Below are 13,192 nucleotides of genomic sequence, written 5' to 3' on the forward strand. Positions count from 1 at the left end.
ACTGCCAAACTTGGTGAAATTATAAAATGAGTGGAAAGTTCCTTTGTCCCTGTATCATGCAGTAAAAAGAAAGGATTACTCTGATTTTTCTCACATTTGTGAACATCTGAGTCCCACCTCTTACTCCTCTCCCACGTGAGCAGGTAGAAACAAACTTTTCCTACGGCACGTTCCCTGTTGTGTTGCAGAACATAGGTGTTCAAGAATTAGAGAAACTAGGAGGCCACTTACCTTATGATAGCCTTGACTGCAAAACGAACCACAGTGGAGAGCAGGAACAGTGGTGTGACCAGGATGTGAAACAAGGACAGTGACGCAAAGGCCTGGGCAGGCTGCAGTGGCTTGACATTGGTATACGCATAAGTCACGAAGGTCTGTCACATTAGGAAAAGAGCATGTCAGGATAAGGACTCTTGAAAAAGATGGGCAAGGACAGCAAGCAAAATATTTTGCCTAACTAAGGCCAATAACTATATAACTCAATTTACTGGGAAACCCAGTAACCTTCTATTAAAATGAAAAACATTTTTAAAACTTGCCAGTGATTTCAAGAGATTTACACATTTAAGAATGAAAAACTCTTTTGTTGTAAAATCAAGGGATTCAGTTTTGTAAAGTTTTGTAATAGACTTCAGGGTTTAGATGAAGCACACAACCGAGAAAAAATCAATAAGAATCTAATAAATATTTTCTTTTCCATAGATGCAGAACTATGGTCATATTTACCCAACTCGGGTACATACTGTGAGCATACTCTGAGTAATGCCCTCAGAATCTGGTCTATGAAGACTCTTTACTGACTGGCATGTCATAGTTCCTCTAGTGCATTAGGCTGAGGTTTAAACCTAGCCAGAAGACAAGCAAAATTTATTTCTCCTTAAACTGCACTTTCTTGAATACTGAAATGGTGTCTTATATTGCACTTTGAAACAGCAATGATTTTTGCTGCTAGACAATACAAAAGCAAAGCCACCAAAGCCCTTTCAAAATGAGAGCTTCTCAAAATGGGTCTTCTTTCAAGCTGCAGTGATTTTCCTCTTTATCACAGGATCAGAGAATGGTTGGGGTTGGAAGGGACCTCTGGAGATAATCTAGTCCAACCCATTTCTTATAGTAAAAATTTTTTGTTTGTTTGTTTGTTTTTACCAATCCAAACCACATCTGGTGAAATACCACCTCTGGGAATGGGCACTTCCAGTGTCATGCTATCCTGCAGTTAGCAGGGACACATTAACTCATCTGCTGGTTTTATGAGGAATATGTCATACAATAACAATGGTGTCCTTTCTTCCGCCTTCCCCCCCGCCGCCCTATTTTTCTCTCCTTTTTTATAAGGAAAAGCAAAAAAACCCGTATCTTACTGCAAGAACAGCTGCTATTGGTATGGCTGCATTCATAAAAACTGAAAGGGAAATAAAATGGGCATCAGAGTATATGAAATAAGAAAAAACAGTTTTACAATTAGTTGTATGGCACTAGAAGAATCCAGTTATTTCCAATTCAAGTAATTAAAACTCCCAAAGGAAAAATGCTCTGCAGGAACAAATTTCCTTCCATGACAGAGCAAGATCTTAAACATATAAACAAATAAGCCAAGGAATTATCTCATCTGTATATTTTAGTGAACTAGGATAAAAAGTTTCATGTGCACAATTATTATGCAACACAACTAAAACATTACCCTCCTAGCTCTTCTGCATTACAGAAAATACAATTTATTTCAGACACTAATTTGTCTGTTGCTACAATCAGAGCTGCTAATATTATCTGGAGCCTTCTAACTGTAAAGCAACTCATAATCGTGATGTCATAATGAAGGTGATAGAAAACTTGCTACAGAAAAAAATCAAAAAGACATGCTCTATATTTTCAAGTTTCTGTGTTATATATTTGTCATGTCATTTTATGTTAATCACATTCCACACACGCACACAAAAGTGTCACAGGCACAGCTGCATCTCACTTTAGTTGAAGTTAGGAGGAATGCTGACATGAAGAACAAGATCCATTTCTGAGCACTAAAATCAGTTACTTACTGGAAAGAGATGTATGAAGAGCAAAGGTTTTGAGACTAGTGAGTTCCTTCATTCTCGTTTCTTCCACACTAGTACAAAATATGTGCTCCCAGGCATACAGCTTTAATAACTTAATGCCTTTTAGTATCTCATTGGTTTTCTTTAATCTCTCAGTAGAATAGTCCTTCATTTCAAAAGAAAACAAGGATAAGAAATTGATAATGGTTTGTAGTTTTAATGAGAATGATCTTTTCCCTTCACTTCTGTTGTAAAATCCATTGGAAATTCATAATTTTGTTCGTTTGTGATTTTTCACAGGCTCTTAGTTGTCACACTGAGTAAAACAATATAAAATTCCATGTTCTCTGGAGATACTAACATGCTTACAATCATGGGGGGAAATTAAATGACCCTGTTCTGAAAAGAAAAATAAACCGAAACATGCAAATCCTTTGGATTAATAGGTCAGTGATGTCTGTAACAATAGACAGAAGACTACATGGATGTAATTGCTGATAGAAGATTCCTTCCATGATTCATACAGACTAGTAATGAAAATAAGTGAGATGTTTATTGATATATGTAGGTAATTGCCTCTCACCAGAAAACAGTAATCCTAAATTTTGTTAAAATCATAATACAAAGGATATTATGAGTCAGAGGAACTCAGAAAAGAGAAAAAAGAAAATTTCAGACTATTTCTCAAATTATGCAAAGATAAATCCTCTGTCAGTATAAATTGGCACAACTCAACAGGATTGAAGCGTGCTGAGGATTAGATCCATGTACGTATACCTTGCTCACTGAATATTAAGATAAAAAGGATCTTTAAATATTTGATGGCTCAAACATCAAAGGTTGATTTTAAAAGTTCAAAGACCATGAGAATAAAGTTAAAAATTAGACAAAGTATCAGAAAACATTTCTAATTGGTGAACTAAATTAGACAGCAATATAAGCTTATAGCACTGAAGAATGTACAATATATTTTAATTCAGCAGTGCCAGATGATGATTAGAGAATACCAAAGCTTGGAGTGACAGCATAAAGTTTCTAGCCATTTTGAGGGGGGCTTATACACCTTCTTTAATACTGTGCTCCTCTAATTTACCAGTCATTTGTACTGTTTGCTAACATCCCATGAAATACAACATCTGAATGTTGAAATAACACCCTTTCATGGAACTGATTTAAGATGAAACTGTACTAGCTGGGTGAAAAATACTCTCTGCAGAGAAGGCAGGTCAAGGACCACATAGTAATTTCAAATTCTTGTCTGACAAATGTTAGGAAGTAAGGGATTCTGAACCACAGAAAAACAGAAAGGGAGGGACAAAAGAATTAAGGGGTAGTTTGCCCAAACTTCCACAATGAATGTTTACTAACAAGAAGAACAGAAGCCAGAACCCCTCGTCCCCTGTTCTCATTTCTGGATCACAAATGTCACTGAAATAATTTACTTACGAGAGTGCTCTTCTGAGCCTCAGCCAACTTCGTAGCTATGAAGTACTGTATTGGAGCTAACAGTACAATGACAGCAGCACCAACCAAGGCACTCATTCCAAGTAAATTATAGAGGAGGATCACACCCATTATTATCTATGAAGAAAAAGGCAACATAGGAAAAAAAGTAGATTTTAATGTGCCAGAATGATAGCAAGAAAAAAAAACGTTTTTCCAGTAAACAGTTAAATGGTTCGTCTGAATCAACTGAGCCTGTACCATAAGTGTGGGAAATGAACCCAAGAAGCCTTTATTTTTGACATTAACTACATAGTTTGCATTACTGCCTGGTAGTCCTAATTCTAGATGAAGGCTTCCAAAGAGCAAAAGAAGCACTAAATTATGGTATTTGCCCCAAGGCATTTTACAGCATCACTGGCCTCAAGTCTTATTTACACTAGCGCTCCTTACATCACTCTGGAAGTATTCAAAGGTCTTAGGACTGTCACGCATTCTGCCGCAGTGCTCCTCTGTCAGCTGCAGACAGAGGCACAACTAAGACAGGCACTGAAGCATGATGCCGATGTGCTGAGAGCAGCACAAACCCGAGCCTGTGTGTGCATCAATGCCATGTAGTTCCGTAGGACAATACCAAGATGCTACCTTAGCCCTGCATAGAGTTTGGGAACACTTCCCACACAGGTTTACCTGGGAATGGGTCTGATGCGACTACCACAATTCTGGTTCCTGTGTTCATACAAGCTCTACTATATAAGTATTTTTATAAAAAGCTGTACATTATGGTACAGAGATGTCCGCAGTAACAGGGCATACGGAACTAGATTCCTACATTGTATTTTTGCTATCTCTTCAATGAGTCAGTTTTGCCTTTAAATCTGCCTTCTTATTATACAGTACCAGGAATTAGAATCAGTGGAGTTCAACAATTTCAAAGCATTATTTAGCTTTTCAGCCTTCTGTAATGCAAATTAGCATACCTACATGCCATTTTCTTAGTAGAATAATACAAGTTACAGGTAGCAATTACTACTTGGGGTAAACCGGAGCCCTTAGTGGGGACCTGATCCTGCAATGAATTTTTGTTCTTGATAGCAGGCCATAATTGGTGGATACACAGTACATTTTCTAAGAATCACAGCAATCTTCAGCAGGCTATAGCTGCATTGTTTCACACTGGAAAGACAGAAATTCAGTATTTGCTACTGCTCGTGGAGGGGGCAGTCTTAACAACTGATGGGTTTTGGAACATCCCTTGGATCTCAGGTCCTGACTGCCTGAAGGTAAAATCAACAGAAGCTTCCTCAAACCATCTTTTTACAGTAGTGGTGAGGAAGGTCATTACATTTCTACAGTGGCTGACACAGAGACTTTATTAAAGAGACAAACAAGTGGTGAATTAGGCTACATATAATAATGCACTAGCAACGGGAATCAGACCACCTGTTAATTTAAGAACATTCAAAGTATTATCAGCAATACTTCCAAATAAACCTGAATATAAAACAGTGACTAAAAATGAAACCCTCCGTATTATTACTGACTTCAGTTATCATGCAAACTTTTTGTCTTTTTCTCCATAAATCCTACCCAACCCTAAAATAGACACACAAAACCTGTATTTTTTTTCTATTAGTAGTAGTAATATTGCTGACTATTATAATCTGATAGAGTTCCAGAAATTTCAGCAAAACCAATCTAGTATAAGAGTGGCTTCTATCCCCTTTTAAATTTGTTTAATGCTGGCAGGATCACCTATAGGTAAGAACCATGTCAATCCCACCACAAGCTAAAATTTTGAACATGCTACAGCAGTCCACACTTCATGGAAAATCAGTATGGCTTAGGACATTAAGTCATTTAGCACTTTTGAAGAATTCTTTCAGGTTAATAATTTTTATCTTTCCTTCCTACAGATTTTCCTACAGATCTTTCCCAGCCTTGGTAAGAACTAGATACTTACAGTATCTAAGCTTATTTAGATGAAAGCTCCTCTGAGCATTTCACGCAGCGCACTGTTGGTGCTGCTGTCAGTCACTTGAGCAGGATTCAATTGTTTTTTGCTCCTGCCACAAAAACGCAGTTACAAGTGGGCACTGTAAATGCAATACTTGGTGCTGATCAGGTGCCTGTGCTGCTGCCATGTGGCACAAATAAAAGCAATGACTTGTGTCAGTAGTGGGAGAAATATGAGCAGGGTAAGTCACAGACGACATCCACGACATTGAAATCCTGCTCAAAAAAAGCCTCTCTAGTTATTTGCCCTCAGAGGAGATGATGAGCCACGTTTCTGCTTGTTAGTCTTCCTGGCAAATAAGTGTGAAATTCAGGTTCCTCTCTGGATTTCGTAGTAGTGTCACAGACATATACTCTTTTCAACCAGGTTGGAGGATCTCTGAAATCAGGCCCTTACTTTGATGCTCTACCTGAACAGGCATTGCCCACAGATTGGGGCACAGGAACAAGAACCACATTAATTGATTTGTTTCTATAGCAACCAAGTTATTGATTTGTCCCAGCGTCATCTCTCCCATGGACAAGTTGGATGTAGAAAGCCTCAGGATCTTATTATATATCATTGCCTGTAGGAAAGGAATAAAATGGAAGATATGAAAATGATTATAATTATAACACAACAGTAGCTGCAGGACATTTCAAGCTGCTGCATCAGTCTTTACCTAAGACAGCCCCTCTCCCGGTCTCTCACATGAGACAGGGAGAGGGAAACAGAGAGAGAGAAAGCACAAGAGAGGGAACTGACTTTAAAAAACTCCATTTCCTCTTAAAAGGTTTGTCGCCTAATGCAGACCTAAAATAGAACAAAACGACAACAAAACATCAAAATTGAGGAGGCTGGGCAAAGCTCATTTTTTAATAAACATTTGGTGAGTCTGTTTTTCTCTGACACTGTCTGTCAAAGAGCTCCTTGTTTCTGATAAGATAGTTAAACTCACGCTATGAAGTTTTGATCGGGGTTGGTATGTGTCGCTTTGGGTGTCTCTCCTTTACCCGGTCATCTATTTCCATAAAATTTGCAGGAGCTTAACAGGGTTTAAAATTAATCAGGGCTTCTATCTACCAGAATTTTAAAGATAAATATTGTGAACCCAGTTCCGACTGAATATCAAACATTGCAGCTTCAAGGAAGATTTTAAAATAATTTGTGCTTTTTGCCCTGTGTTTTCCATGAGCAAGGTAGATCCTGTAAAATTAATCAGAAATGCCTACAGAACCATGGTAAATTACATCAGCTTCATATTAGCCTAAGAGTCCCCATTCTGTCAAGAGCGAGTCACAAAATCACAAGAAAATACTCAGGTAGTCTTTCTTCACCGAGTCTGTACCATCTGTCCTGGTAGAAGGCAGAAAATGTTTGAAACAGTGTGCACAAAAAGAAAAAAAAAAAGGAGCTTCCACACTGAGATGGTATTTCTGTGGGTAGTTACACCTGGCAAGACATCAGTTCCAGCTTCTGTTTCGCACAGGGTGCTGCGGGTGTCTGTGGAGGTTGGTCTGTGAAGATCCCTGCTGCAGCCCACCCACGTGCGGAGCTGGAGCTGCTGGCTCCAGTCCATAAACACAACTTTCACAGACAGTTAATGGATGCTGGTTTTAGAGACAAGGTTTTGGAAATGAATCACTCCTGTCCCATCCCACACGGCTCTGTGCAAAAGATACACGGACAATACTACTGTAAAACATAGCTCGGCCAAAGATACTCTGCAGATGACTCTGTTCACAGTCAGCAGAAGTAACCTCATCAGCGAATGAACAAAGCAGATGCAGAGCCAAAACGACACTGGTTATCTTCATATACCTAACACCATCTGCAAAGATATGTTGTTATACATACAGAGTGAGTGTTCAACTTCTACATGTTAGTATGATGGGTTTAGTTTTTAGCAAAAGCAATTGCTGCCATTGGTTTGGTTACGTCAGTGATACTACTTTTTCCAGTTTTCTATATAAAAACACAGTGCATATCTTCTCTCAAACAATTGTTAACTGAGTCTTCAGATAAAGAACAAGACAAACGAAAGTACAAAGCTGGAGCTATTATTAGTGAATTTCTTGGTAGATCATGAGAACATCTTTGCTCACCAGCAAAGCACCTCGTAGGTTGATGCCAGTTTCTGTAGTTACATAGTAGGATGCCTGCAGGAATGTCCTCTGCAAGATAAGGGCCAGGAAGAGAAGAACTGCCAAAACATAAACATTTCTGAGAAATTCCTCTGAGGAAAGATAGGAATTTGATGGATCCTTTACCTGAAAAGAAAGGAAAAAAAAAACAATGAAAGTGGCATATGAGGGGCTGTACCTCTTGAGACGCTGGAAACAAGGAAATACAGTCATTTGATTAGAATAAAAAATATTGATGGCGTTATGGGAAAGTTATAGGAAACAGATTTCTCACTGTCCAATGTATCAAAACCACTTGCACACAAATTAAATACTCTGCTCCTGTTCCAATGACAGGATCTTAACTTTTAGCAGTTCTATAATGAATTGGTTTTAATTGGAAAGGGACAATGAGATCACCATGTCTGCCTTATCTTTAGTTGCTCCACCAAATTCTGATTATTTGTAGGACAGAAACGCTACTCAGTAGAAAAAAAATCTCTTTCTACCTGCACCACAAAGAAGTCGCAAGAAAATATTTTTCATTAGATGGTACTAGTTACTTATGTTGAATTTTCATATTATGGAAACAATTCCTTCCTGAAATATAGTCTAAGATACCTGTGAATTCTGAATAAAATAAGAATATATTTGCCAGTGTTTCCCACAAAATGAAGTTTAGACGTCTCAATGGGGAAAAAGAAATAATCTTATTTAAATAACTTCATTTTTTTTTTCATTTTCTAGCTTTTATGTTCACTGTGCTGGTCTTGTTTCAGGCAGAAAAAGGAAACAAATGCACCAAAATACTACAAGGAAGGCTGTTCCCTTGGTATTTCCGAGCCAGCTGGAAGCAGGATGTACTGGAATTCTTAGGGAAGAATAAACAAACCAAACCAAACCACCTGTTCTACTGATTCTGAGATGAAAGGCAGGAGGAGAGAGGTGCTCCGAGCCACGCAGGCGCATCTCCCTGCAGTGGCACAGCCTCTCCACACCACACACCCCTCCCTCTGCCAGAGGCAGCTGACACCCAAGAGGTGTCTTTAAGCACCTAACAGGGTTTCACAGGTGTCTTTAAGCACCTAACAGGTCCAGTTTCTCTAAGACAACTAAATCCCATTGAAATAATCGGACTCAGTCACTCAACCAGCCCAATACTCTTTGAAATGAGGATTGCTTAAGTGCATCATTGATTAGATAAATATATTTGAAAACTCTTTTCTCAACGTTCCGGTGCATCTGACTTCCCCATGTTCACATAGTCAGGATATCAATAATAAAATAACATTTGTAGAGACCTTTAACAATGCACATAGGGTTCTCAGGAATTAAGGGGGAACAAGCATAAAATTCAATGAATTCACAGAGACAGAGACAATTTAAAGGAGAAACACATAATAGCAAGAACAACCAAGAGAGAGTTTATCAAAATTCATAAATTAAAAAGAAAATGTATTCTGAAATGTATCCAAGAGAAACAGTGACTGCCAACAAGCCAGACTCTCAGAGTTTTTTCAAGTTCTCCAATGATTTTAATCTTCCCTTTAGCCAGTGTTAATTAAAACTTAAAAAAGCCCCACAACTAAAACCACTACACTGAAGAGTACAAAGGATAAAGGAAGTGGAAAATGTAGAGATTCCTAAATTTACGATCTAGAAATTATAATTTTCAACCTAAAATATATTGTTTGTTCAACATGAAAAAAATGGAGACAAAATACACATGTTGCCTTTTAATACTGTGGCTCAAATCCAACATGTGGAGGTTCAAGGCTGATAAAGAGATTTATTCTATAAGCTACACAATTAAAGTCTCATTCTTCAACGCAATGGCTGAATGAGAGGCTAAAGCCAAATTCAGACCATCAGTCAAGAAAATTAATGTTAGGAGCAAGCAGCCAAGGAGATGATGTTTGGATAGTGATGACAGTCAAATGTGTTATCTGGAGAAGAAAATATTATTCCATTACATACCCGTCTGCTCCAAATACAAGACACTCACTGCCTAAAGTGTATGGGGATGATTCCATATCAGAAAAAAAGAAGTAGGAAAATTTCTTCATCACTTCTTCTCTGCTATCAGCTAGTAAAGTAATTTCACCTGTGTCTTTTCACTAGTTACATAACAAAATGCTTTTTTTCTTATGATAGAAAATATTCTGTATCAGAGGCTTGCTCAGTGCTTAGTGATAGTGTCTGAGAGTTCAGTCTCAGTGAAACTTGAAATGAGGTCTGAACGAGCATCTTTTGTGCATCTCTAGTATCAAGAATGCCAATGCTTTTCACTTTCCCACATGCACCAATGCATTTAATCACAGCAACAGCCAGTGTAATCAGCCACAAACAGGGATTGACTACTACTTCCCAGTGGAAAACAGAATTCAGAGAGCTCAAACTTGTCAATGAACTACAAATAGACAGATGGACAGAAATTAAGCAAAATTCGCAGACCCATCCTTGCTGGATGCATCACTGAGGCACCACCAGCAGGTGTCCTGCCTGAAACCAGCAGGCACAGTTGAAGAGGAGTAGAAAAGCTGTTTCTTCTCCCCAGAACTGCAGGGATGACTCCACCAAGAGGCAGAGAGTTGGGCAACTGGGGGAAGCCTGCACTAACTGTGTTGCATTTACACCAAAGACTTCCACTAAACTGTCTCCAACAAAAAAAACCACTCGGTTTCCTTGAAAGAAACAAAGAAATAACACAATGGTGATCACAAACACAAAAAAGCATGCAGCCAGATGTATTAAATATCTGATATAAAACTAGAACTACTACCAACAAAGTCTTTCAATCCATGTTGTCAGGTTACCTTTTCTGTCGTATTTGTATTATTGGTTGTATTCTGGAAGCCCTGGACAATGCCAGAAATGCATAATGGCCCAGCAAAACCCAGCAAGTCAGCCAAGTAACGGAACGTGCTGCTGAGAAGAATTGGTCGTCCAAAAGCACTGTACATGGCTAACCATATGGAGGGACTCCGATTGGGCTGGTCTGCTACCTTTTTCTGGAAAACAGAGAAACAGGTATCAGTGCAGAACGAAGAGACCCCCCCGGCTCTACACAGCAACTTCCATTCCATCCCTGTCTGGATGCCCAAATGGTTCCTGAAGGGTGTTTTGGAGAAGACGAGGTAGCAAACAAGCTGTAGATATCAACGGGTTCCAGCCATTCTTCACAGCAAATTCAAATTCTGCCTCTTCAAAACTGTGGTTCCTTACCTCTAAACCCTAACACTTTTCTCAACCTGCAAACACGGGAATGCAAACACAGATTAATCGCACTGGCATGTAGCCATTGCTCCTTGTCACATGTGCATTCAGGAAAAGGTCTGACCTTTCAAGCCCTCACTCATATGGGTTATCTTGACTTTCACAGTAGCTGTGAAACCACTTGATCCAGGGAAGGCTTCTGATGTGAGAAAGAGATTGAAGGAAAAAACATGGACAGACATATATATAGTTTAATTTAATTTATCTGGATTTTTTTTCTATCTCTTGGATGCCTTCTAGGAAGATACACTTCAGCCAGTCACTAATCACTGGGCTCAAAAAGGTGAAAGTAACAGGCTATGTTGAGAGGTAAGATTAAACCAACTAACAGTCCTTTCTAGCCTTCGGTTCTGTGAATTTATGCATTATCGCAACTCTTGCCCTAAAATACCAACCAGTGGATAACTCTGTATCTATTCGGTGGAGTTCTGATATTTCTGAGGTCCTTTCAATATAAAAAGGGAAGAATTTTACTTAGCAGACCCATGGTCTGCAGAGTGCTTCCTTGCACTTCAGGAAGCAGCTTTTGGCACTTGAAAAAAGCATCTGTCATTTTTCAAGTAGCACAGATGCCTGCAAGTTGCAAGCCAAGCCAAGCCCTCTTGAGTGTTCACAGAGACATTTCATATATAGCCCAGTAATAGCAGCGCCCTGCCCCAGCAAATTAATGAAAGAAAAGCAAGTATGCCTGTACCCTGCCTGGCTGCCTCGAGTCTTTTGCCCTCTTTTCTCAATTTTTCCATGTATGCCACTTCAACAGTGAAACAGAACATGTGCATGATGCCAAAAATGTATAAGTGTACCGGAGAGCCAGATAGTTGCTTATGGGCTTCTAGAGATTAGACCAGGCTGGTCATAACCAATGCCAAGAAGGCTAGTGCAGAGAAACAAGCAGCATGGGGACAAATTAGAGCTAACATTTCAGAAGGTGGTGAGAATGAAAATGCTGCTTCTGACACGGGAAAGAGCATAAGGGCCTCACATGAGTTTCCCAGAGAAAAAGCTCTGAATTTGTTGCCTAATGGGTTTTGAGCCAGAGTGCACTACAGGGGCTGCTGTCATCCTCCTCAGATAAACAGTCTGCACTTTAACAGCTTGATAGGAGCTAAGCGAACTTATTAAGAAAACACATCTGCCGTCTTTTGGAAAAAATTGCACATACTATTCTGGGCATTCAATTAACAGTAAATTTGGTAAATGGCAATGGCAAATCCTTATTTCTTTAATGAGATTTTACTATTTCAATAGCCATTTTCACTACTACTACTACAATTCACATAATTGTCATCAGTACTAGAAATCTATTTGGTTTTCACTGGAAAAATACTAATTAAGTTAAATTAAATTACATTAAATTAAATTACCTAGTAATCTCTATTGCTAAACACTGATGTTTCTTCTTTTTTAATCAGGACTTAAATTAGTCGAAATATCTCATGGGAAGAGGAAGAAAGAAGAGTGGATTTTTCTTCTAATCTTAAGATCTTGTCCACAATGGCTCTTGAGGCCCAGTGTTATGGGCTTGCAGTATAGTATGTTGCATTTGCCAAGCCTATCCTGTATTTAGGTGCTGAAGGATGATCTGTCAATCACCACTCATTACAGCTCTCTGACAACTGCTGGCATGTTTCAGTTAATCCAGAATTGAAAGTTTGGCCAATTTTATAAGAGTTAAATAAAAAGCTCTGTCTGGCCTTTCTGCATGAGCAAAATGCTATGACCACAATGATTATTTTCTGCATTTTCTCAGTCCCTTTAAGTCACTGTGGCTTGGGACACCAACTGAAGCCAAGAGCATCTCCTTATGGTCACAGGAGGCTGGAAGGACATACTTTACTTTTGGAAGGTGAGAAAAAGGATCTTAAAACATAATGTTAATAATGATCGAGCTACAGAAAAGGAGTTATACTTCAGACAGAAAAGAGTTGCAACAACACAAATATGAATTTAAACAGTTTACACAGCTGTGCATATTGGTGTTTGTTTTAATTTGCAAGAATTATTTTGTTAGAATGGTCATTAGCATTTGTTGTTCTGTTAATTAACCTGGCTGGACTGCTTTTGTCACCTGTGGCACTTGCTTAGGTTTTCCTTGTCTTTGTCACCCTCCCTTTAAATCACTGTAATTTTCTCTACCTTGGGCACTCAAGGGTTGAGTTAATGGCAGTGAGATGGCACCAACTGGTAAACTAAGCCACCTGTAAGGTCACCCTCAATCAGTATGGAAATCTGACTGTTCCCTTAGTGCTGGAGCTGATAGTGTCAGCTGAATAGCTGACCTGAAGGGCAATGCTCTGTCCCTGTAACGTCTAACAAATTTT

At 38.9% G+C, this 13,192-nt stretch overlaps 1 protein-coding gene across 6 annotated transcripts in view; it reads right to left on the bottom strand.

Annotated features, from left to right (window-relative positions):
• ABCC9 (ATP binding cassette subfamily C member 9) overlaps positions 1–13,192 on the bottom strand; it is a 75,364-nt gene that overhangs the window by 44,780 nt on the left and 17,392 nt on the right. For all 6 annotated transcript variants that reach the window (XM_082043005.1, XM_082043009.1, XM_082043007.1 and 3 more), the window contains 7 exons: positions 10,412–10,606; positions 7,578–7,742; positions 5,903–6,058; positions 3,480–3,614; positions 2,037–2,199; positions 1,362–1,402; positions 232–374 (listed from right to left, as the gene is read on the bottom strand). In XM_082043005.1, the coding sequence (XP_081899131.1) occupies positions 232–374; positions 1,362–1,402; positions 2,037–2,199; positions 3,480–3,614; positions 5,903–6,058; positions 7,578–7,742; positions 10,412–10,606 (998 nt within the window). The remainder of the gene's footprint in view (positions 1–231; positions 375–1,361; positions 1,403–2,036; positions 2,200–3,479; positions 3,615–5,902; positions 6,059–7,577; positions 7,743–10,411; positions 10,607–13,192) is intronic.

The sequence above is a fragment of the Streptopelia decaocto genome, assembly GCF_964273445.1.
Source record: "Streptopelia decaocto genome assembly, chromosome: 1".
Classification (NCBI taxonomy): Eukaryota; Metazoa; Chordata; class Aves; order Columbiformes; family Columbidae; genus Streptopelia; species Streptopelia decaocto.